Source organism: Dasypus novemcinctus, chromosome 12, assembly GCF_030445035.2.
Source record: "Dasypus novemcinctus isolate mDasNov1 chromosome 12, mDasNov1.1.hap2, whole genome shotgun sequence".
In the NCBI taxonomy this organism is placed as follows: Eukaryota; Metazoa; Chordata; class Mammalia; order Cingulata; family Dasypodidae; genus Dasypus; species Dasypus novemcinctus.
In genome coordinates, this window is record NC_080684.1 from 58,576,543 (window position 1) to 58,601,346 (window position 24,804).

The window sequence follows — 24,804 nt, forward strand, 5'->3', positions numbered from 1 at the left end:
TAATCCAGCAATCCCGATACTAGGAATATCCAGAAGAACTGAAAGCAAGGACTGACTTTGCACACCAATGTTCAAAGCAGCATTATTTACAACTGCTAAAATATGGAACCAGCTCAAGTGTCCATCAACTGATGAAAGGCTTAACAAAATGTGGTTTATACATACAACAGAATACCATTCAGCTCTAAGAAGAAATGAAATCTGGATGCAAATGACAACACAAATGAACCTTGAGGATATTAAGTAAAATAAGGCAGACTAAAATTGACTGAGATGAGAGCCACTGAGTGTACACTTTGAGTGGACTGTACAAAGCATGGGACCATATAACACAAGGAAAACAGTGGTAGATGACAGACTGTGGTCAACAGGACAAATATGAGAACATTTATTCCTGAATAAAAATATGTAATACTAATGTAAGGTGTTAATAACTGGGTGGGTTGGAGGAAAAATACACCAAATATAAGATATAGGCTATAGTAAGTAGTAATATATTCAAAATGCTCTTTCAGTTTGTAACAAATGCTTCACAACAATGGAAGGTGTTGATGGTGGGGAGATGTATGGGAGCTTTGTTTGATGATATGAATTTTTGTATTACAAATTCACAAATTTTCCTATACACATTGTTTATGTATTTTCATGTATGAATGATATACCTCAATACAATTTTATTTAAAAAAAAAAAAAGCTCTTATCTCAGTGATATAAACTCCCAGGTGTCATTCTGCAAAAAGATAAGATGGCCCATGAAAGTTTTACCACCATAATTGAGATTTTTTTTTTAATTAAAAGATAAAAGAATGCTTTGTGCAGACCAGTTCTACATTTTCTGCTCATTCTCTCCAGATTCTTTGCCCATGAACATTTGATAGAAAAATCATGACCTCATTCATGAGGACTGAATGCTAATTTATTTAACAAATAAGTTGTCAAAACACAATTACTGGATACCTATTGCATGCCAGATAATAGATCACGTGCCAAACATACAAAAGACCTAGTCCCTGGCTTACAAATGAGCTCCTGGTCTACTGACTATCATAGCTATTAAAAGCTTATGATACGCAAGGTATTGTGCATACCTAGAAGTCTTTGAATACCTTTGAAGATGGATGAGTATTTAAAACAACAACAAAATAAAACAAAACTATCAAATGACCAGACAGGCAATAAAAAACAAGTGAATGAAAAAAATTATACTGCAATTTCAAAGTAGATTCATTCATCTATAAATTCAATATAAGAAATAGAGCAAATTTATTTTCTCCATGTTCACAGAAATGAAATAACTTATTACATGGCATACACTTAAAAAAAGAATTATATTTAATGTAAAAGATCATAAGATAGCGCATGTTAGAAAGTCAGTTTTTAAATAATTAGTCACTACTTATTCAAGTTTAAGTGTAATTTTTTTTCTTCAGTAATCTTAAACTCAATCCTAACCCAAGTAATATCACATATCTATTAATCTTTGAAAGGTATGTAAGGACAGGAACTGTGTCTATTTTGTCAAACTGTATAATCAGCATCTGGCATATAGTAAGCACTCAATAGGAACTTGTCATATATATTTAGAGGGATGGATTAAAGACAATGCTATTTTTTCAAAATGCATTTCTGAATTTCTGAATACTTGGTATAAACATCGCTGTGTTTTGGGTGTTACCAGAGAATGCAGAAGTAGCAGACATTATCTTTCTCCACAGAGATAGAGGTAGAGTATTGTTTGCATTTATAAACTGATAAAATAGAATAAAAAATTTGTAAATTGATGCTGGAAAAAATAATTCTCAAATCATTTGTTACTATTGAACTCTGGCTACAAGCCAAAAACAAACAAAAACCCCCATCTTCACAAGCTTTTAGGGGCCAAGAAAAAATGGAAGTATGAATTTCATATCTGTTCTGGTATTACCTTTTAACTACAGAAATGAAAATATGAATTCACAAAGCCCTATTTCTGGTAACATATATTCAATGGGATATAGATATTGAAAATCTATCCAGGCTTTTCCACATGAAATTATGAGTTGGGAAAATAAATTATTTTCAATGAAGCAAATATAATGGGATGGCATTTTATAATTCATCCTCTGAATTTTTATTACAAACTTTCTGAGGATGCCTCTTTATATTGATTACTAAATCAATGGTTAAAATTTTTGTCAAACATTGAAGAACTGAAGTTAATAACTGGTACTTACCAGCAACTGACTCCAAGCCTGTCTGACTGCTTACCATGGGTTGGCTGGTTTGCAGTGCAGAGAGAGCTCTTACATATATTTGTGGAAAGCTGGAATTTCCTTTCTTAGACTTATAAAGGATTTTGGGAATGCCTAAAAGGGCATTAGCTATTATTCTAACCATGGTTTGTTCTGATTGCTGGCATTTTTTGGCATAGTTGAGAAGATAGTAATGTAACAAGATTTCAAAATTACCACCTACTGGCAAAACACAACCTGCTGGCATAGATGAGTAACAGTAACTTTGGGAAATATATTTCTCCAGTGACTTATATTTCACTGATAACATGCTTCCTTTGGCAGCAATTTTTGTGGCATGTAAATTTTCATGAGGAATTTCTTTTCTAGTGTTTTCTGTTGTTGAATTAGAAGTGGAATTATGCTCAATACATGGTTCACAGCCAACAATTACCCTGGTTTTATTTGGAGATAAACATCTCAGTGTTTCATCTGTTTGGTATATATCTGCTGGTGTCAGTTTTGGTGTTGAACATGGATCGTTCGTTTCAAGCGCTACATTTGGAACTACCAAATTTGAACATACTATTAAACGTCTCTGAATTTTTGTCAGTTCATCTTTGTTATTTGTAATTGTGCCCTCATGAGGCCTTTGTATTGAGTCATTACCAATTTCTGGTAACTGATTACTTTTTCTACTACTCTCAAAAATAAGAGGACTTGATGTATAATTTTTGTTATTGGCTTCAGTCATGTAATTTAGATCAAAGTCTTTAAATAACTGCTGAACCATTTTAACTGCTCCATGTAAAGCATTCTCATGTTGTTCAATAAGGCCCTGCACTGGTCCACAAAGAACTATACAGTGTGGTATAAATGAACATGAGCTAATCAAGCCAAGATGAACATACTTTTTGGATCTAAGGATAAGGGGCTTACAAAATCTTACCAAGGCAGTATTAAAGATTTCACACTGTGAAGAGGCCCATGACAGTATAAAGGGAGAAAGTCCAGTGATCCTCTGGATGAGAGAAAGTTCTTCAGAAGATAAGCACTCTACCACTGATATGCCATTCAGTCCTGAATAATAAATAAGGAAGTCTGGTTGTTTCACACTAGAGAGAAGCAATTTCACATTCCGACTCTGTAAGTGTTTTATTATTGCTTTTGTCCTTTCTATAATCCAACATTGAGATGCCTGAAATTGTGCTTCTGAATTTAGAATAAACTCTGATTCAGAAGTTGAAAAAAGAGGCTGAATGGTATTTGTTACTACAGCTATTCTTATGTCACCATCTGCTGGGCAGTACACAGAAAAATCTCTGTGAAGGACAAGCCCGGCTATGATCTGAGATTCTGAAACAGGAAGACCAGTAACACCAATGTTCAACTCTACAAAACAGTCATCCATCAATTCAAATACTTCATTCCCACTTTTACTAGCCATACACTTGAAAAAATAGTCACATGTCAACTGTGAAATAAATTTGTGATTATTTCTTCCCACTCGTCCACAAAAGTATGCTTCTAAGAGCAACTGTAAAGAGCTCCTACACAATATTCTCTCTTTAGCGGATGAAGAAAAGATGGACAAAAAATGTCTACTTAAGTATTGACCCATCACGTAGTCTAATATTTGTGTCTGAAATGTTAGAAGAGCTTGAGAAATAAGTTTCCATTGACAACAATTTTTCCAATGCCTTCCATGGGTTTGAATAGTTCCAGAAATCAAAGGATCCTTTTCTTTGTCTGTGACTGCAATAAGTCCTCTGAGCAAATGGCAAAGAAAGATAATAAATGTTTTAGCACCATCTCCTGTTTTTCTGAGATGACTGGAAACACATGCCACAATAATCCTGTACAAAAAAAAAAAAAAAAAAGAAATAAAGCACCTCAGATTTTCAGCTAGAGGACCTGCTTCCAACATCTGAATCAAGTTGAAGCCCTATTTCACAGCTACAGGCAAAAAATGAGAACAGTGTTCCTTTGATATTCATTTTTTGTTTCAGTTTTTCCTTACTCAAGTTATACGTTATTTTATTCCAAGATTCTAGGGTGGGGTGGGGCGGGGAGGATGAGTGAGATGGGAAGCTCACTAAGATTTGGGGTCCGTGAGAGTTTAGGAACCGCTCTAACCCCGAGCGTCAAAGGTCTTATCCAAAGGTATCGCTTCAGGATGGAACAAAAGGTTCAGACAACTGCCCTGGCGAGCCCAGCTAGAGGATGAAAAACTGCTGGAGTGCAGGTACCTGGCTATGGGATGTTCTAAGTGCAGCGCCTCCAGCAGGCGGCCTCCATCCCGACTGAGCAGCACCTCGCCGGTAGGCTTCGTACACAGAACTTGCCGCCCCTCGGGACCCACGCAGCTGCTCATGATGCTTTCCAGCACCTCGGCCACCTGCAAAGCCACCTTCGCAGATCCGCCTGCGGCCATAGCTCTTCAGCTCGCAGCCTTTCCCGGCCGCCGGCTTGCGGAACTCCCACACAGCCAAGCGAAGAGCGCGACCGGAAGGGGAAGGGCGGGGAGGCCGGAAGCCGAGGCAGCGCGGCTTAATCGTTGGACAAGCGACCCCGACTCCTACTGCTCCTTGGGCGAATATGCGTCACAGCTCTGCCCCTCGCGACGAAGGATCCAATCGCTTGTATAGAAAGGCCGGGTCTTCCCAGGGGTTATCTCTAAAGCGAAATCCGCAAATCCTCCCCCCCCCCCCCCCCCCCCGCTCCTTATGTAAATTCGTACATTCCCCTTGGCTTCAGCTACTCCAAAATCCCTGCCGCCTTTTGGGAAGCTTCATTCCGCAGTCGGAAAGCCAGTAAGTAGGGCCTGAAGGAGGGACGGAATGGGCATCGCGGGTAGAACTGACCTGTTTCCCCCCTTCTCTCCCTCAAAAGCTGGTTGTTTCCTAGCAGAGCGTCTGCCCTGGCATCGCGCATATTCTGTCCACACTCTCCATCAGTAACCTTTCACTTCCCCTCACGCGAATAGTTTAGGGATGCAGGACAGATGGGGAGGGTCTGGCTAAGCTAAGAGCTGCAAGCTTTGTGCCCTTCGCAGGGGGTTCTGGCACGCTTCCTTGGTTCCGGAATGAACATTAAGCCCTAGCCACCACAATCTAATTTTTCTATAGCATAGGTGATGGATGTGAAGGCTTATGCCATTTAGCCACACTGATGGATCAACAATAGGCTTTAAAAACATAGTAGCCTAAGATAGATGCAATCCAAAGGCAGATTGAACATACGGTTTCATATGTTAAAACGTATGTAAACACACAAAACACTTAAGGATGAAGTGGTTAAGAGCATGACTTTGAATTCAGACCTGGGTTTGCTTTGCCACTAACTTATTTGTTCAGCAAGTAACCTCTTGATCCTCACTTTTCTCATCTTTAAGAAAAATGGAGATAATATATAAATGAGAAATATCACAGGGTATTGAGGAGGGCCAAAATGTTCAGAAAGCACTATGTATAGGGCCTACCATTCAGTGAGCCCTCAAATATTTACTGCACACCCACTGTGGCAGATCATCACTCTACTGGCCCACCAGCTAGCTGAACAAGAAGGGGATATTTTGTAAGGTAGAGAAGAGTAGATTAGCAAAATAGCACAACACCTAGCATCATAACACATGGGTAATGTTAGCAAGAAAAAGACTTACCTAGATGTTTCATTGAGGTTGAACAGGGAGGGCTGTTTTCCTTTACTCCTGACTCCTATGCACAAGAGAAACCTCTAGCCCTTCTTTCTTCCCCTCAATTAATAAAATAGAACTATCAGTCAGAAGCAGTTGAACCCTAAAGGAAAGCAAAAATGGGAGGGGACATTTTGACACAAGTGCATTCCTCTCGTTTTTTTAAGGATACAGTCCCTTGTGGAGATGTTGGCTTCCTAGGTTAGGACATGAATTCTAATTATTTCTAAATTTTCAACCTTTGGTCTACACTTAGAATTCAAGTAAAATAACAGTGATTGAGTTTATAAAATGTGAAAACTCGATGAAACTGAAAAAAAAAAATCGGTCCTTTCCAAGATTTTAATAAAAATAATGTTTAAAAAATTAGGGGAGAGATTAGAGGGTAGGAAAACCAGAGATGAATGACTTCTAGGAATTAATAGGTGATTTGCAGAGGTAAAAAAACATTTTCACATGGGTTATATATATATATATATATATATATTTGGTTGTTTAATATTAGTATTTTTATTCTGGTTACATCAATCACAAACAGGTTAAATTACTCAATATAGATTCACTCAATAGATTATTCCAAACACTTGAAAGTAAAGTGCTAAGGTCAGAATTCTCTTAAGTGTACAGTGGAAGAAGCATAGACATTAGAATCAGGCATGGATTCAAATTTGTGCCTGCTATCACTGTTACTGTGGGACTTTCGGATTCATTTGTCTCAGATTCTTAAGCTATAAAATCAGACTAATGTCCACCTATCTTAGTTGTTACAAGGATTCAAGCACTAAGCAAAACATACAGTAGGGATTCTAACTCATATCCTTCCCAAGCCCCTTACTATCCTTTTAAATTATTGCTCCAGGACTGTTATTGTTGCAGTTTGAAATTTTTTATGAATCCCAAAAAGAGAAATATTATACTTGTAAACTAATCTATTCCTCTGGATGTGATACTCTTTGATTATATTACATTCAGTTCAGGGGCCTTTGATTAGATTACTTGGTAAGACAGCTTTAGGGCTTTTTATTGGACTATGTCAGTGAGGCAGGACTCAGGTTTATTACCCCCCACCTTGCTGGGTATGATATAAATGAATTCACACAGAGACACAGGAAGAGAGAGCTCTGCCATTTTCCATCCTGGCATGTGACAGAAAGGAGAGGCTCAAAGAGCTGAGGTCCCTAGGAGAAATGAGCCATTTGCCTAATAGCTTACACCTGAGCTTGGGAAGAGCAGCACAGCCGAGACTGATGTAGGAGGCCCAGAAAGAAACAAGCTCCATGTCAGGAGAGAGTACTATAGGATCTCTTAAACAGGAAGCCTTAAAAGACAGGGTCCATGGAGAAACTCAAAGCTGGAAGGGGAAGGCTGAAACCTGGGCAGAGATCAGTGGCCATCTTGCTTCACAAATGGCAACATGCCAGGATTGATAATGGCTGACTTTCGTGAGAAAGCATCTCTGATGGTGTCTAGGTCTGGACTTTTCACAACCTTGGAACTGTAAGCTTTTATCCCAATAAATTCCCTTTCTAAAAGCCAAAACATTTCTGCAACTTTGCCCTAGTAGCCCTTTGGAAAACAAAAATAGTCACCTTATGCTACATTCAAAGGCCTTTCACCAGTTTGCTCTTTTTTAAAATTTTATTTATAATGCCTACTTGTAGAAGTTAGCATAATTTTACAGATAATTAAAAAATTCAATTCTTTTCTCTCAGCAAACATTTATAATAGATCATGAATAACAGATTGGAAATGTAATACATTACAAAACAGTAGCCTATGACTATCTGTACACATAGTAGGCACCTTAAGGAAAAGAATTTCACAGTGTGCTATACTTACACTGCAGATAACATATTTTATTCTATTATACAAAACTGACCAGTAGTACTTGAATTTATAAATGGCCATCAAACAAGATGTTTAACTTAGATGTACATTTAGCATGCTAAAAAGTGAAAAAATTTTCAACTGATATTCTGTGGCTCATTAGTTCAAATGTTTCATGCCATTTTTCTTTAAATGAAAGTTTTCAATATTGTAATACTAAAATAATTTTACATGATAAATGAAAAAAGAAAATTTTCTAAATATTTTAGAAAGTATATTCACATTCATTTTGTCATGGGTTTGTGTGGCTCTTCTAAATATGTTAATCATATTAATGAGACACTGGTCCTATACAATTTTAACAGTCCATCTTCAATTAAAAACTGTAACAAAAACAAACAATATGTTAAGAGCAAAGAAAAGTAAATTAAATATGCTAAACTCACTACAAGAACAAAATGAAACCAAATTACAAAATAGTGGCAGGTTGTACATTTTAAAGAATCTCTTTTTCAATTTAGTCAAATAAGATAGAAGTTGAAATGTAAACTTACTGATTTCTGTGGGATTTTTCCCTATTGGTTTGGAATGGAAAATCTGGTAAAATGTTAAGTTTAATATTTTATTTCTGTACATTTAGCATAATTCAAAATAATTTGTGGTATCAAGGTATTATGGCTCATCAATAATGCCATCATCACTGTACATCAAATAAAAACCAAAAAATATATACTCATGCTTACTATAAATGCTAAACACTGGATAAAATGGAATTTCATACATTTGTTTTCTTAAATATTTGACTAAGATATTCTTCAAGAAGTTAAAACTGCCTCCCACAAAATCTTTGTATGTATATGGCACAAGTTGACACCCAAAACAGTGTGAATTCCATCGAAAAGGCACTGTTAACAATACTCAGATTAATTTGCAAGTCTATTTCAGTGATGTCTGAGAGTGAAAAATATATTTGAAATAGGTAAATAGACAAACTCTTATAAAAGTACAGCATTATTATTTAAATATACTATAGCCATACAAAAGGAAAGTGACACAGAGAAATGACCCTTTCATGACAAGCTTATAAACACTTTGAATCTATTATACTTCTGTAACACAAAAATGATGAAAGATTTTCTTAAAGGCACAAAAGCATGAATACTAAATGAGGGTTATATTTTACAAGGCCAACTTTTCAATGGAATGCAGTTGCCAACTGAGTTGTGACAAAAATTAGTGTACCTTTGTAAGTAATACAAAAAAGTAGTAACAAAATACAAGAAAAATATCTATTGCTGAAAATTCCTTAACATTTCACATGCCCTATTTATTGTCTTTTCTTGGATCAGCTACATCTCACTAAATGGTGAATAACTGGCATAGTACATTTAATAAACAGAAAATGTACCTATCAATAATTATTACTTATCTAATTTTTGATCAAATGAAAAAAACTGGTTATAAAGTCTTAAATCTTAGAAACCATCGTGAGGCTCTCAGACAACTGGGAAGTGTAAAACTCACAATTTTTTTATGAATCCATATGTGAAGGAAAATTAACCTCAGGTAAAGAACATTCAAAGACAATTACATATTATTACTAAATACAAAGTTAATTATGTGTTTTAAAAGATCCACACACTAAGCCTAGTATAAGTATTGATCTAAAACTAAGCCACCAATTCCTGAGTTTTGTGTTCAATTCACAGAAAGGAACTCATACAACTAAAAGCATAAAGGACTATTAGATATGTGCTTTAGAGCATAAGAAACAGTCATGAATAAACCTTGCTCTTTCTTAGGAAATAGTTGTTGACTCCTCGGCTAAGAACAAATACTCTAAAATGAAAATACAAAATAAAGAAAACAACAACCTTCCAGTTTTAGGAAATAACCATACAAATAAAACACTATTTGGACCAATGAAAATCACATATATTTGGATAATATCAAAGCCCCAAAGCAGGTCACCAACAAAAACATTTTTCAGGGTTTAATGATGAAATGAGCTTTTGTAATCAGCCAATCAAGTTATAGATAATATAGATAAATTATTATTAATTTAAGCCATAAAAAAGACCTAGTTGTACAATATTTACAAAATATCATATATCAGTGAATATGCAGTTTAACATAATATTGGTAACAGAATGTAAGTACAAAAATTTTACTGACAAGTAGGAAATGCGACCTTAAAACCTACCCATTCTAGCGTATTCATGAAAATACTGGATATAGGAATAGCCTACTTATGCTTTAATCAACTTAAAAAATATTTTCACATGTACATATGCGATTGTTTGTCAACAATACATGGGAAATGTCTCTTCAGAGAAACCTAAGGACCACATAAACTGTATACTTAAGATAGCTATATTGGTTAGGAAAAAAAAAGCAGGCTCTTTTTACTATTGTTAATTTTCATAATTTAGCAATCATCTCTTGATTTTATATTTATCATGGTATGAACAGTGGACTGAAATTTTTAGTAGTGTCTCACAGTCTTTTCTTTGTGAAAGACAAATCTGATCAAGTAAATATTCTCTATCTAATCTTCATTGATAATCACTTCAAAATCTATACTCTAAAGAAGAAAAAAAAATCTGTACTCTCAGGGTTATAAGATATATTTTTGGACAGCATGTTCCTAAGCTTAGCAATGTTTGCAAAAATTGCTTGTGAGAATTAACTATTAAAAATTTATATAAAAGCATAGTCAAAATGTTAAAGACTGGAGAAAAAAAAAACTTGGAAAAAATTTGCCTGAGCCTGAACAAAAGGAATCTTGGAAAAAACCCTGCGGTTCTGCCACAGAATGAAGTTACTAAGAATAGAGGGGAAAAATAAAGAATTAAACTTCAGAACTTGATGTTGTTCTTATATGCTTAACATATTGCACATTTAAAGAAACCAGTTACAATGTATACATAAATGCCAACACACAAAATAAATGTCCTTTCATATGGCCTTTCTTTTTGGCTTTTGAAGTAAAATATTGGTTATAATTTTTTCTATTCTACTTATCAATTGAACACACTAAGGTCTAAATGAAAATTAAACTGTTCATAATGAGAAATCATGAATTATCAGTATTTCATATGTGCCTTATAAATATCTCTAGAATTTGGCCTATGTATGGACCAGCTAACTTAGAAAAACAAAAATAAGATAAAAAGGACAGCAGTCAATTTGAGTACACTTTTTTAAGCAAGTGCTAAAGGTGATATCATTTAGCTATCATAAGAAAGCTATAATCAATAAATCCAAGTAGCTGCATACCAGTTTTGATAGTAATATACACATACATACATATATACCTGTGTATAAATATTAAATTCTAGGGGTTCAAAAAAATCTTGTGTAAACTTTTTAAAAAATAATTTGCCACCTGTCTTACTCAGTGTATCAATTTTGACCATTCACACTTCTTTTCTTATAGTATCTAAGAACACAAGTTAGCCGGTGCTTTGGAAATGATTTTCTTTTCAACAGTACAGTGCATTTAATTGTTTATAATATATTATTCTACCATTTCCCATTCTATAATTCCTTATTGATAAAAGTTGTGTGCCTGTTTTATAAAGAAAAGAGATTATTATACATATGTTTATAAGATTGGTAGCATCTTTTTATGAACAAGGTTTAATGATAAATCTCAGAACATCCTATGGTATACAAAGACTACTGTCAAGTAAGAGTACATAAGAGACAATTGTGAATACATGTGGACTGATTATACTCACATGTAGACACAGTCTCATAAGCTAGAAATGTTCTGGCACTTAACATATAGCTCACTTTAAATAACCAAATAGGACAACTCTTGTTTCAGATTAAGAATAAAAGGTATGAAAGGTCAACACCTCTAAATTTCTCAGGCTTTTTAGAAATATTATGATGTTTTAATAATGTTCAAACCAACTTGAACATTGGTCCCAGGCCAAATGTGATCATTCCAGTTCATTGATTCAACAGTAAAGAACTTCTACTTAAACATGAAGTTTATTATTACTTGAAGCAATATCAGGAGAAAAATGATGAAGTAGTCTTTTTGTTGTAGAAAATAATCCGTGGCAGGCGTGCTTGAAACTAAATGATTTCGAAGAGCCATAATATTTCTACAAAAATAAGCAACAAATTTTATAACAATTTGTCAAAAATATTAGCACAGAATTCATAGTTTGATATTATACAGTCATAGCACTTAAGTACCTAAAGCAACTAGTTCAATCAATTACTACTATTTAATAGAGAATTGATTATGTTATGTGAAACTATTGTTAGGTACTGTCTAAATCTGTAATTCCACATTGCAGCAAGCATATTACTCAATGATATGTATCCAATCTAATTACTAAAGTTTGATGATGAAGAAATAGATCATATCTATTATAAAAATGGTTTTAAGATACCCAAAATTTTCTTCTTAGTTGGCTTACTAAGGCTCTTTTATCTTTACTTGAGGGAGATATGGATGGAGAAGAATCCTAAACTCCTCACGAAAAAAGAATACAACAAATTTCATGACTCCCTAACTTGAAGAATGCTATACTGACATTTCATATACAAACAAGAAATAAAATGTTATTTTAGTCATGAAATGAGTTTATATTACCTCATGCCAATCTAAATACTTCTGGCTAAATGGAGCTGATTAGTGAAGACTTTTTCGGACTTCTGATATTAATTTAAAAAATATAATTAAATTAGGAAACATTTCTTGAGCCTATTTTGTAAAGGGCTATAATACCAAGACGTACAAGACATGATCTTTTCTCTAAAGCAACTCCATAGTCCAGTGGGGTAGATAAGACACACACAAGAGTAGTGTTTATAGGGAGCTAAGCAAATTGACTGAAGAAAGTTAACTCTACAGGGCATGGTCAAGTAATGGGAAAAAATCTGAAGGACAAATAGGGATTTCCTTAATGGGCAATGTGGGAGAAATGTCACTCTAAGACAGGGATTCTTAACTAGGGTCCATTAGCTTGAACTGAAATTCAAAAAAACATTACTCTTGTGGGGAAGTGTTGGTGTGGGTGTGATATGTTTATTAAATAATACACAGCATAGTGTGGACTTACTAAGGGGTTTGTTGTTTTCACCTGACTGGCACAGGTGTCTGTGGAAAAAAAAGGTTAAGAACCTCTGCTCTAAGAAATGTATTAAGTGTGGGCAAAGGTCCCGAGATGAGAGACAGCACAGTACAATTCCTGGGAGATGTGAGGAGTTTTATAATACCAGAGAGCTTGGGATGGGTGCAGGGGAATGACAGGAGAGGGGCTGAAAATGAAAACAGCACCTAAATATAAGCCATAAGGCCTCTACAAGAGAAAAAAAAAAATATTTTCAGTCCTCCAAAACATATGGGGAGGTGTGTTCCTCTGGCACTGCCAAGAGGAACAATCATGTTTCAGGGCAGTGGCTATTTATTCATCATTATGGAATTATTTCAATATTTCAACAACTGGTGAATCCCAGTTAAATATTAGCCATGAACAAAGGGGACTTAAGAAGCCTTTGTTAACCTTCTTGGAAACAACCCCACATCCACACCAACCTGGTTACATTCCTAGCATGCTCTTTATCTTACCTATCTTATATATCTTTATAAAATAAAGAAAATCTAATTCTATCCTCACAGATACCATTGCTCAGTAAATACAGGATTAATAAAATAAAAGCTCCCTTTCCCCCCAGTATTTTAGAAATTGTTTGAGTTATCAAGTAATACAACCAAGGTTCTATTAGCTTAGCAATGTTATAGAAATGTAAAGTTTGCAAATGATTTCTGTGATGAGTAGGCTAATGTGTCAAGTGACCAGGTAATTATGCCCAGTTGTTTGGTCAAGCAGGCACTGGGCTAACTGTAATACAAGGACATTTATGGACTTTAGTCATCAATGAGTTTACTGCATAGATGGCTGATTACATCTACAATCAACCAGGGAGACTGCTGTCAGCAACAAAGTGACTACTGTTTTATCCAATCAGTTGAATGCCTTAAAAGTGGAAGTGATTTCAGAATTGAGAGAATTCCCCAGATTGTCTTTGGATAGTTAAAGTCTTTTAGGTACTCATAAAGGTCTTTTATCGGAGTCCCTGGTTTTGCAACCTGTCTGGACTTGTGCACCCCCATGGTCATGTGAGAGAATTTTATAAAATCTCATTCTATTTACAGATATCTCCTGTGATTGTTTCCCTAGAGAATCCTGACTAATACAATTTCTTACATTAACAGGATTCTTCACTACTCCTCTAGACTCAAATGAATATTATCACTGTTAGTATATATTACCTTTTAATTTCTTCCTGTGTTTGTTTTATAGATTCGATGGAATTTTGGATATCTCCCAGTTCTATCCCTTTCTTTCTTCTTGTACTTGGTTTCACTGATTGAGCTTAAAAAGACATTTAAAATAAAGTTGATGAATAATGAAACATACTTAATCATAAACACAATCTGCATTTCAATGTAATGATTCCTATGTCATAAAAATTTTCCTGTATATTATTTTTATGGATTAGAGATGAGCACAAAAATATTAATACTCTGCATTTTTGACATTTCAAAGTATCATTTCAAAACAAGAACACTACAAATATATTTATAGTAACCACAAATTAAATTTTGGATGGCATCAGTTCTGATTTTTTCACTAAAAGCAATAATTCATTTAATAATGTTATATTAGTTCATAAAAGGTGTTTCTCTTCTGTTTCTTGCCCATTTGCCCACATATGAAGTCAGCTTTTTTTTTTATAGATTTATTTTATTTATCCTCCTCCCCCCTACCACCACCATCTGTACTTGCTATCTGCTTGTCTTCCTTTTTAGGAGGCACTGGGAACCGAACCCAGGACCTCACACATGGGAGGAAGGCACCAAGTCCCTTGATCCATAGCCACTCCATGCTGGTTGGATCTCTTGTTGTATTTCCTTGTTGTGTCTCCTTGTTGCATCAACTTGCCATGCCAGCCCATAGCATCAGCTCACTGTCTTGTTCATCTTCTCTTTAGGAGGCACCAGGAACTGAACCCAGGACCTTCTATGTGGTAGGCAGGTGCCTGTTTGAGCCACATCCACTTACCTGAAGCCAGCTTTTTGAGCTCCCTATTCAATTTTTTATTAATTTTCAAAATTATCTTTATTCCCCTAGTCACTCAAACTTTAAATCTTATAGTCAGTTTTGATACTGCCACTCTAAATTTTTATTGCCACCCAGCAAGCTATACTGATTTTTTCAAATCCCTTCTCAGATTTTTGTTCAGATCTTACTTAGCTTCTCTCCCAGCCTCAGTTTTCTCATTTGTTAAATAGGAATAATAATACTAAAACTTCACATGGTTGTTGTAAGGTGTATTTAAAATGCAGTCTGTCACATTATTAAGTGCTAAATAAATGTCAGCTAATACATTACAGGTACTATAGTACTAGAGTATAGTAGAGTGGATAAGAGTTAATTAAGGAGTCAAAATATCTGCATATATAACTCATATATATACCTCCTTATGAGATACATGATCTTGGAGAGGTTAACCTGTCTGTGTCTCAGTTTCCTTTTCTATAAAATAGGAAATACATGAAATATTACATTAATATTATATAACATATATGTGGGTTATATATAATATGTGACACTGTAATTAATGCTCCTTCTAGCATACTGGTCCCACGTGACTCCCTATATTTAAACCTTTTATTCATTTTATTCCTCTTCTCTTCAAACTCCATATTATCCTCTCCTCATCCCCTCAAGTCTCTAATGTTGTAATATATCAGAAATTCTAATAATTCATCAGAAATCCTCTAAGAACCTTCCCTGAACACTTCAAACTGAATTGAACTCTCTCTCCTTTAAACTTTCTACAATTTGTCATCTACTAATTTCATGGCATTTTTATTTATTCACCTCTGGTGTTATCTCTGTAGGTAAAAATGGAGGTCCCCGGTTTAGTGTAAACTCAGTAGAGACTATGGCTTAAAGTTCTTTTATTTTCTCATAATGTCTAAGACATTACCTTAATCATTTCTTGATAATATCTCAATGTAGTTCAAGACCATTTACACCTTATCTGATTTGCACAAGAATGGCATAGTAGTTAATCTAGTAGTACATAATTTTGATACTGTTATATTTTTACTTGTCTGTAACTTCTAAACACCAAAATAATTCATTTTGGGAATGAATAACTTTTTTTAAAGCATAGAGCTGAGCAAAACGCTCAAAAAAATGCTTTCTGAATTGAATCTAGGTAACCATCAAAAATTTTTCAAAAGTTAACAAGGCATAAGAGCTACTGTGTGATTCTTGATTTGCAAGACTCCCCTTTCTCATTTCCAATGCCTTTACTTTATGGCCTGTTCTTTTCTTCTTCTTCTTCTTCCCCAGGTCTCTTTTTATTTATTTTTTTTAATTTTTAAAAGATACTTAGATTACATAAATGTTACATAAAAAATATAGGAGATTCCCATATTCCCTGCTCCCCACTCCTCCCACATTTTCCCACATTAATAACATCATTCATTAGTGTGGTACATTCATTGCAATTGATGAACATATTTTGGAGCATTGCCACTTAGCATGGAATAAAGTTTACATTGTAGTTTATGCTCTCTCCCACCCAATTCTGTAAGTTATGGCAAGATATACAATGGCCTGTATCTGTCATTGCAATGTCATTCAGGACAATTCCCAAGTCCTGAAAATGCCCCTATATTACATCTATTACTTCCTCTCCCTGTCCTCCGAACCTCCAGTGGTCACTGCTGTCAGATCAATGATATAATTTCTTCCATAACTAGAATCACAATAAGTCTATAGTAGAACACCAGTAAGTATGTCTACTTTAGTCCATAGTTCATTCCCCAGTCCCGAGGATTCTAGGATGGTGATGTGCACTCCACCTCTAATTGAGAGGTGGCTGCAATCCCATAGGGCTGATGGATGGGATTCTCTTGTGTGCAGTTGTAGACTCTCTTGGTTCCTTGGTGTGGTAGTTGTCCATCCTTACCTCCTTGTTAGTTGTCCTGGGTGAGACCAATGAACTGGAGAGTAGGTGTTATAACTCTGTTGAGATTCAGGGCCCAGCTGGCATATGGACAGTCCGATGATTTAAGTCTCTTGAGAGACTCCTGCCCCACTATTTGAGAACATAGTGGGTCTCCAAGATGGGAGTCCACCACCTTGCCATTATGTGGGCCTCCACCCACTTATATAACACTATGGCAAGATAAGCACTCACACACTCCCTAGAAGCCTGCCCAAGGTGCACCCTCTTCCGAATGCTCCTCCCTTCCAACACCCTAAACCAGTAACCCTCACTTGCCTTATTGTCAAAACAGTACTCCCAACATTGTAGTTTTAACCAGGTACCCATCAATCCCTGGTGTTTACCTGCTCCTTCCCCAACCCTCCCCCCAATTACATGGACAGTTCAACCCACCCTCCCCACCCTACCCCCCTGATAAACCGGTAAAACCAAATTCTTGAAACTTATCTATAATTTAAAATAGCTTTTGCAACCTCCCTTCATGCACCAAAACTCTTATCTTCTTGAATTGCTATGAAAAACCATACTCATATCAAATATAGTATAATAATATCCTTTTTAAAAAAATCAGACTCTTAAGAGAATAATTTGAATTAAATATTTTTACCTTCACTTCCAGATGAGTCCTGGACATCAGGTTCTGGGGAGGAATAGCCTTTTACCACTTTCTTCTGTTGCCTGGTTGGTTTATGTTTCATTTTTGGGACACTAACCTGGAAAAAAAAAAACCATATACACAGGTACATTATTTGAGTTCACACTAAATTTTGTAATTAAAGATCACTGTTGAACAACAGTCAAACTGTCTGTTTATGGACACTATATTCAGAAATAAAAACAAAGAAGAAATAATATAAAACTTAAAAAAATAAGATGTGCTACACTTATACAAATTATTTTATTTAATTTTAATAGGAAACATTAATTTGGCACAAACATCAAAAGGTATAAAAATGTATATAATGTTAAATTTCCCTCCCTATCCATTAAACCTCTCCTCTACTAAATAGGTAACTACTGCTATTAGTCTCTTTATGTACTCATAATAAATATCTATATCTCCCCATTTTTATAATAGCATCAGCTAGCTAGTGCCTCTAGTAGAATGTTAAATACTAGTGCTTTTCATCATCCTTATTTTGTTCCCAATTGTAGAAACATTCCCACTGAATACCTGGAAAATGTAGAAAGCATCTTAAAATAAATGGAAATGATACTATTACTTTGAAGAATATTTAAACTTATTGAAAGCCTTTTAAAGTACATGCACAAGATATGAAAGTATGTCAAACCATAAACTAGTCCTAAATCCTAATTTATTCTCTAATCGATTAATAGGTTTACAATTCTAGTAATCAGTCCTAAATTTAAAAACCTAAATGCTTAAAAAAAAGAAACTAGAATTAGAAATGGGAAGTAATGTACATGCCTAGAAAAAAAAGAAGCTAGGGTCATATGTCTTTAACTTTGTACTTACCTGTTTACTATTCCAAACAGAATTATCCCCAATTACTTATTCCTTGAAATAATTTTGCAAAGTATTATTCATATGCTTAAAAATAAAATAATATTTCTATAATATGCGACAGACAGGCTAGATTCAGCCTACACTGTGCCCTCTTACTTGTTAAATGACACATAGATAAAATTAGATTCAAAATCAACAACCTGAGTGGGCCATAACAGGCATGTTGCTATGTCTTCTCAATATGTTATAGGACTTTTTTTTTTTTTTTTGAGGTGGGAATGTCTATATCTCAAAATAATTAAGGGGGGCAGAGAAAGAAAATGAAACTATCTATTAATCAAGATTCATATTATTGAATATACCTGTTACCTAGAATTGGGTATTGGCAGAAGTGCTGCAGTTTAGTACAACATAGCAGACTGATTAAGATGATAAGTTCTGCAGTCAGAATACCTGGCTCTACTAGCCTGATCTCACTCAAGTTACTTAATGAGTCTGCACCTGGGTTCCTACATTTGCATAATGTACAAAATGATAGTACTGACCCTCATAGGATTAAAAGAATGAATAGTTATAAGGTACTTGGAACAGTGCTCTGTATTTGCTATATAACTATTAGCCATTATCATTGCTATTTTTACTACTACTGCTGCTGCTGCTGCTACAAGTATTACATTTCGGAGTACAAATGGGAAATAGAACTAGTGAGAATTTCTTGCCACCATTTAGCATCTTGGACAGAATTCTAGCTCATAATTCATTAAGCAGCTGGAACACAGCAGACTCTCAAGGAAATCTATTTATTAAGTAACCAAATCTAGTGACTGGATTAATCCAGTAAGTAGTTACTTAAGAAGAATGCTTATTACTAAATTGAGAAAATGAATTTAAATATTCGAGTTATTTTTCCTTTCCTACAAGCTTCATTTTTGAAGAAACAAATTTTATAACATTTAGAATTCAAATCCATATTCTAGATAAGATAGGTACTGTATAGAGTAGGTTCAAATTGGAGATTGAAAAAGATTGGTGACTTTATTTAAGTTGAGAAAGGGAGTGAGCAATACACTAGATATATACAAAGATTTATTATGATCAGTAAATTCTTCCTTTAGGAAGAGCTGTTAATGGGAAAAAGAAAATTTCAGAATTTGAAAGCAAATTTTAAAGTGTTGGCTGCCAGATATAATAAATATTTTTTTTGCCTAGTGGACCTGTTACTTTTTAATCACATACCATTGGAGTGCGATGTTTCACTTTGGTCTGGATAACAGCATCTTTTTCAAACTGTATCATATCATTAAGTGGGTCCCATGGTCGGGTACTACATAAATGAAAAAGAATATCATTAGTTTAATAACTAAAAATAGAACTCAAAAACTTTTAAAGAACTTTCCACTGTATGATTAGGTTTTTATTAATAATTATAAACATAGTTATACGATTAAGATTTGCCCAAATCTAATCTGATTCTCAGTTTATTTTATAGGCTAATACTATCAAGTATTATAATGAATGGAATATCAAGTTTAAAAATCTCACATGACTATATATGGCTTAATAAAAATTTACTGTTAACAATGACAATTTTAGAAAGGTAAACAAACTGCTAATATAGCTTTTTAATTACTTACTCTGCAAACTTGTAATGCCATTCTCCTGTAAGCAGATCAAGTTCAAATAATTTGCAAGCCCACTCTTCATTTTTTGTTTTTCGATCTCTGGCAGCTTGTCTTTGAGCTTCTTCTAAAACATATTTCTCTTGAGTTGCTTCTGTTTGGTCTTTGGCATTTATGGCTCGAGTCACCCGCTGCCAGAGTCTAATATATGTACAAAAGTAGTATTCAAAAAAGCAATAGAGAATCAAATCTATATAGAATAGGCTTGAATCCCCTTGAGAGAAAATGATGCTCAAATGGGTTTCTGGCTTTAACAAAGCTTATGCTCAGATGTTTAGGAATAAGCCAAGATATCACATAATCCTCTCAACTAATACAGAAATGGTATTTGATAAAATACAGCACCCTTTCTTGATAAAAACACTCCAAAAGATAGGAATAGAAGGAAACTTTCTCAAGATGGTAAAGTGCATATATGAAAAACCTACTGCTAGCATTGTACTCAATGGTGAAAGACTGAAAGTTAGACAAAGAAATAAAAGGCATCCAATTGGAAAGGAAGAAGTAAAACTTTCCCTATTTGCTGATGACATGATCTTCTACCTCGAAAATCCTGAAAAACCCACAACAAAGCTACTAGAATTAATAGATGAGGTTCAGGAAAGTGGCAGGACACAAGATTAATATGCAAAAATCAATAGCATTTCTATACACTACTGATGTGCATTCTGAGGAGGAAATCAGAAAAAAATTCCATTTATAATAGTGCCTAAAATAATAAAATATTTAGGAATAAACTTAACCAAGGACATAAAGGACCTGTATTCAGAAAACTACAAAACATTGCTAAAAGAAACTGAAGAAGATCTATATAAATGGAAGGACATTCTGTGTTCATGGATTGGAAGACTAAGTATCATTAAGATGTCAGTTCTACCCAAACTAATTTACAGATTCAATGCAATTCCAATAAAAATTCCAACAGCCTTTTTTGCAGAACTTGAAAAGCCAATAAACAGATTTATTTGGAAGGGTAAGGAGCCCCAGATACCAAAAATGTCCTAAAAAAGAACAAAGTTGGAAGACTCTCACTTCCTGGCTTTAAAGCATATTACTTAGTTACAGTAATAAACACAGCATGGTACTTGCATAAGGACAGAGAGACTGACCACTGAAACCAAACTGAGAGCTCAGAAATTAACCCTCACATCTACAGTCAAGTGAGTTTTGACAAGGCTGTTAAGTCCACCCAGCTGGGCCAGAACAGTCTATTCAACAAATGGTGCTGGTAGAACTGGATAGCCATATCCAAAAGAAAGAAGACCCCTATCTCACACCTGAAACAAAAATTAACTCAAAATGGATCAACGATCTAAATATAAAAATAGCAACCATAAAACTCCTGTAAGAACATGTAGTAAACATCTTCAAGATCTTGTCATAGGCAGTAGTTTCATAAACCTTATACTCAAAGCATGAGCAACAACAGAAAAAAATAGGTAAATGGGGCCTCCTGAAAAGTCAACACTTTTACACCTCAAAGGACTTTGTCAAAAGGTGAAAAGGCAGCTGACTCAATGGGAGAAAATATTTGGCAATCACATATCTGGTAAGAATTTAATATCCATGATATATAGGGAGATCGATCATATAACTAAACAATAAAAAGATAAACAATCTGATTAAAAAATGGGCAAAAGACTTGGAAAGACAAGTATCCAAGGAAGAAATACAAATGATGAAGCAACACGTGAAAAACTGTTCAATATCACTAGCGATTAGGGAAATGCAAATCAAAGCTAAAATGAGATATCATTTCACACCTAATAGACTGGCTGCTATTAAAAAGCTGGAAACCTGTAAATGTTGGAGAAGATGTGGAGAGATAGGAATGTTTACTCACTGTTGGTGAGAATGTAGAATAGTAGAGCCACTGTGGAAGACTGTTTGCCAGTTCCTAAGGAAGTTAAATATATATATATATATGCCATGGGACTTAGCAATACCATTGGCAGGTATATACCAAGAAGTACTGAGAACAGTGACATGAATAGATATCTGTACACTGATGTTCATAGCAGTGTGATTCATGATAGCCAAAAGCTGGAAACAACCCAGGTATCCATCAACTGATGAGTGGATAAACAAATTGTATAATATATACATGATGGAATATTATGCAGCAGTAAGAAGAAAGAAGTCATGAAACATGAAAACATGGATGAACCTGGAGTATGTTATATTGAGTAAAGCAAACTAGACACAAAAAGACAAATACTGTATGACTGCCCTTTTATGAACTGAATATATTATGTGATATATGAATATGGGTAAAATTGCATATATAAGATGGTTTTTCTTTGAAGCTGAACAAATGTAGGTTAACACTACAAAATGTTAATATCAGACCAAGAAAACCCATTATACTAAGTGAAGGAGACCAGAGACAGAATACTACGTATTATATGATTCCTTTTATATAAAATATAAATATAAATCAATTTATAAAGATGGAATTAGATGAGTAGTTCTATAGGGCTAAGAAAGGAATGCTAAGGGATATGGAGTCTTTCTTTTTGAAGCAATGAAATTCTTCTAAAATTTTTGAGATGATGAATGTACAACATTGTGATTATACTAAAAGCCTTTGATTATATACTTTGGATAGATCATATGGTATATAGATATATCTCAATACAACTGCTTAATAAACAAATAATTGTGCGAGAACAGCCAGAAATAGCAGTTACGGACATCAGAGGAAACAGATTGAAAGGTGAGGAATTTTCTTGTTTGTTTTTGTTTATTACTAAAATAATAAAAATGCTTTAATAGTGATTGAAGTATGAATGCACAACTACATGATTAAACCAAATACCACTGATTATACACTTTGGATAAACTGTATGCTTTATTAATATGTATCAATAAAATTGATTAAAAAAATTGGTTTGGTGCCTTGTGTAGAGAGGTAACTATTCTTAAGTGGAGACTAAATGTTTTTTCTTGGCAAGAAAAATTCATTACATGAGCTCTTAAACATAGGCAGTGGAGCCTAGATGAAGATAGAGGTCAAGGGTTTATATTTTCAACAAGTCCCCTCAATGATTCTAGTGCACACCAAGGTTTGCGATCCATGGGCATCATGAAGATCCATTAGTGTAAGGCAGTGCCTCTCAACCCTGGATACAGGTATTATAGAAAACTTTTAAAATCACAATCTCCGATACTTTTAAAATGCTTTCCAGATAATTTTAATGTGTAGCCAGTTTTGAGAACCACTGATTTAACAGAAAATGCCTCTGGGGTAAAATGACATTCCATACTAAAGTTTAGCTTTAACTTCAAGTTTAAAAAATAGTATAATATCTATCTCACCTATTTAGAAGACAGCATGCTGAGATTAAAAGAACAAAGGCTTTGGAATTAGACAGACTTGGGTTGAATCCTGGATCTGACACTTTCAATCAAATTAAAGTTACTTAACCTTGTTTTCTTATCTTTAAAAATATGCTGAATTACCCCCATGCCTCAAAAATTGTTGTGTGGCTTTGCAAAGCTTCGCTCTGGATGGAAAGCATCATGAGTTTAGGGTTGAAAGAGAATTTTTAGAACTGGTACACACATATTCTTCCATCTTTGTCAACCTCAAGTTTGAATGAAGGGTGAAGTACACATAGACTGAATGCCATGAGAGAGAATGATGTCCATATGGGAGGATATAGATGTGGTGAGGATTAATCTGCAAAATGTGTATAAAGTCCCTAGCATAGTGTCTTTTACATAGAAGCCACATTTTTCCTAACACAAAGACATATAAGAATAAAAGTAGGCAATGAGCATATGATATTTTTTGTTCAATAGTATGTTTCATCCAGCAAGAACTTAATTACTATAAAAACAGAAATTATGGCCTTAACTATTACCCAACTAAATTAAGACCTTTAAAAGCCATCACAACTGGTATTTTAAAGAACAAAACAAAAAGGAGATTCAATACCATACCCTCCACCTAGAGTCCCACATGCATAAACCAGTTTAGAAATAGCTGCCAAGTAGAAATCAAGGATTACTAATTAGTCCTAAAATTGTGTGCAGATAGTTCTTTTTTGTTTTGTTTTGTTTTTTTAAAATAGGTACTGGAACAGATGAGAAAAGAAAAATGGGGAAGATTTAGTGTGAGCTGCAGAAAAGCAGAATGATTTGTATTACATTTAACATTCACATGTGAAAACAGTATCCTGCTATATCCCACAAATGACACACTACTTTGCTGAAATAAAATGTAATAAAAGAGGAAGTTCTGGTTGATCAAGTTGGCAGTAAAAAGCTGGGGTGCTGTTGCCTCACAGAATGCTTAAACCACTAGCAAAAGCTGGCAGAGCCATCTTCCTCAGAACTCTGGAAAATAGTTAAAAGGTTGCAACAATGGGGTGAGAATGGAAGTCAAGAAAATAGTAGCTTTGAAAAATGGTAGGAAAAGCTCAGGTGCTCTGCTTTTCCCTTCCCTACTCCCACCCTGGCAAGGTATAGAACCAGCCTGTGCTCCCACTGTGGGTTCCTGGCCGTAGCAGTTTGATACTGTTTATGAATTCCAAAAATAGATATTGGATTATGTTTGTAAACGGGTCTGTCTGAGGTTTCACTTTTACATGATTAAATAACGATTAAGGCTTTGATTGGGCCACATCAGTAGGATATTGGTGGGTGGGGACTCACAGAAAAACCATAGTGCAGAGGAGGGAGGTCAGAGTTTTAGTGCTGGAGCCCCAGGAAGTAAACACAGGAGAAGAACATAGAAGTAGAGACAGCTCCATAGGCATGGCAGAGGACCTGGGAAGAGAGAGAACCTGATAGTCTATAGTTGACCTTGTAGAGAGACCAGAGCAGCAGAGCCCTGAGAGAGACACGAGGCATATTTCCAGGCTATAG

General features: G+C 34.8%; 2 protein-coding genes across 17 annotated transcripts in view; both read right to left on the bottom strand.

The window, feature by feature from the left end:
• Positions 1 to 359: 359 nt before the first annotated feature.
• Positions 360 to 6,199, bottom strand: BBS10 (Bardet-Biedl syndrome 10). 2 transcript variants are annotated; one of them, XM_071218965.1, is made up of 2 exons: positions 5,872 to 6,199; positions 360 to 4,066 (listed from the first exon to the last, which is right to left on the bottom strand). In XM_071218965.1, exon 2 carries the CDS (start codon positions 3,829 to 3,831, stop codon positions 2,089 to 2,091), a length of 1,743 nt encoding a protein of 580 aa, XP_071075066.1. In that variant the 5' UTR covers positions 3,832 to 4,066; positions 5,872 to 6,199; the 3' UTR covers positions 360 to 2,088. The 2 variants fall into 2 exon arrangements, with proteins under 2 accessions (XP_071075066.1, XP_004473019.2); XM_004472962.5 differs by lacking the exon at positions 5,872 to 6,199 and adding an exon at positions 4,460 to 5,729.
• A 3,445-nt stretch (positions 6,200 to 9,644) lies between these two features.
• The window catches only part of OSBPL8 (oxysterol binding protein like 8), a 273,463-nt gene continuing 258,303 nt past the window's right edge, over positions 9,645 to 24,804 (bottom strand). For all 15 annotated transcript variants that reach the window (XM_058308448.2, XM_071218964.1, XM_071218962.1 and 12 more), the window contains 5 exons: positions 19,888 to 20,073; positions 19,490 to 19,577; positions 17,393 to 17,498; positions 14,030 to 14,132; positions 9,645 to 11,849 (listed from right to left, as the gene is read on the bottom strand). In XM_058308448.2, coding sequence (XP_058164431.1) covers positions 11,717 to 11,849; positions 14,030 to 14,132; positions 17,393 to 17,498; positions 19,490 to 19,577; positions 19,888 to 20,073 — 616 coding nt within the window. In that variant the 3' untranslated portion in view covers positions 9,645 to 11,716. The remainder of the gene's footprint in view (positions 11,850 to 14,029; positions 14,133 to 17,392; positions 17,499 to 19,489; positions 19,578 to 19,887; positions 20,074 to 24,804) is intronic.

What these genes read in the sequence shown, in the direction of transcription:
- BBS10 (XM_004472962.5), bottom strand. Translation starts at nt 4,644, where the DNA reads ATGGCCGCAGGCGGATCTGCGAAGGTGGCTTTGCAGGTGGCCGAGGTG. An exon ending in TTAGAACATCCCATAGCCAG is followed by an intron (nt 4,067 to 4,459) that starts GTACCTGCACTC and finishes TTTTTTGTACAG; the next exon opens with GATTATTGTGGCATGTGTTT.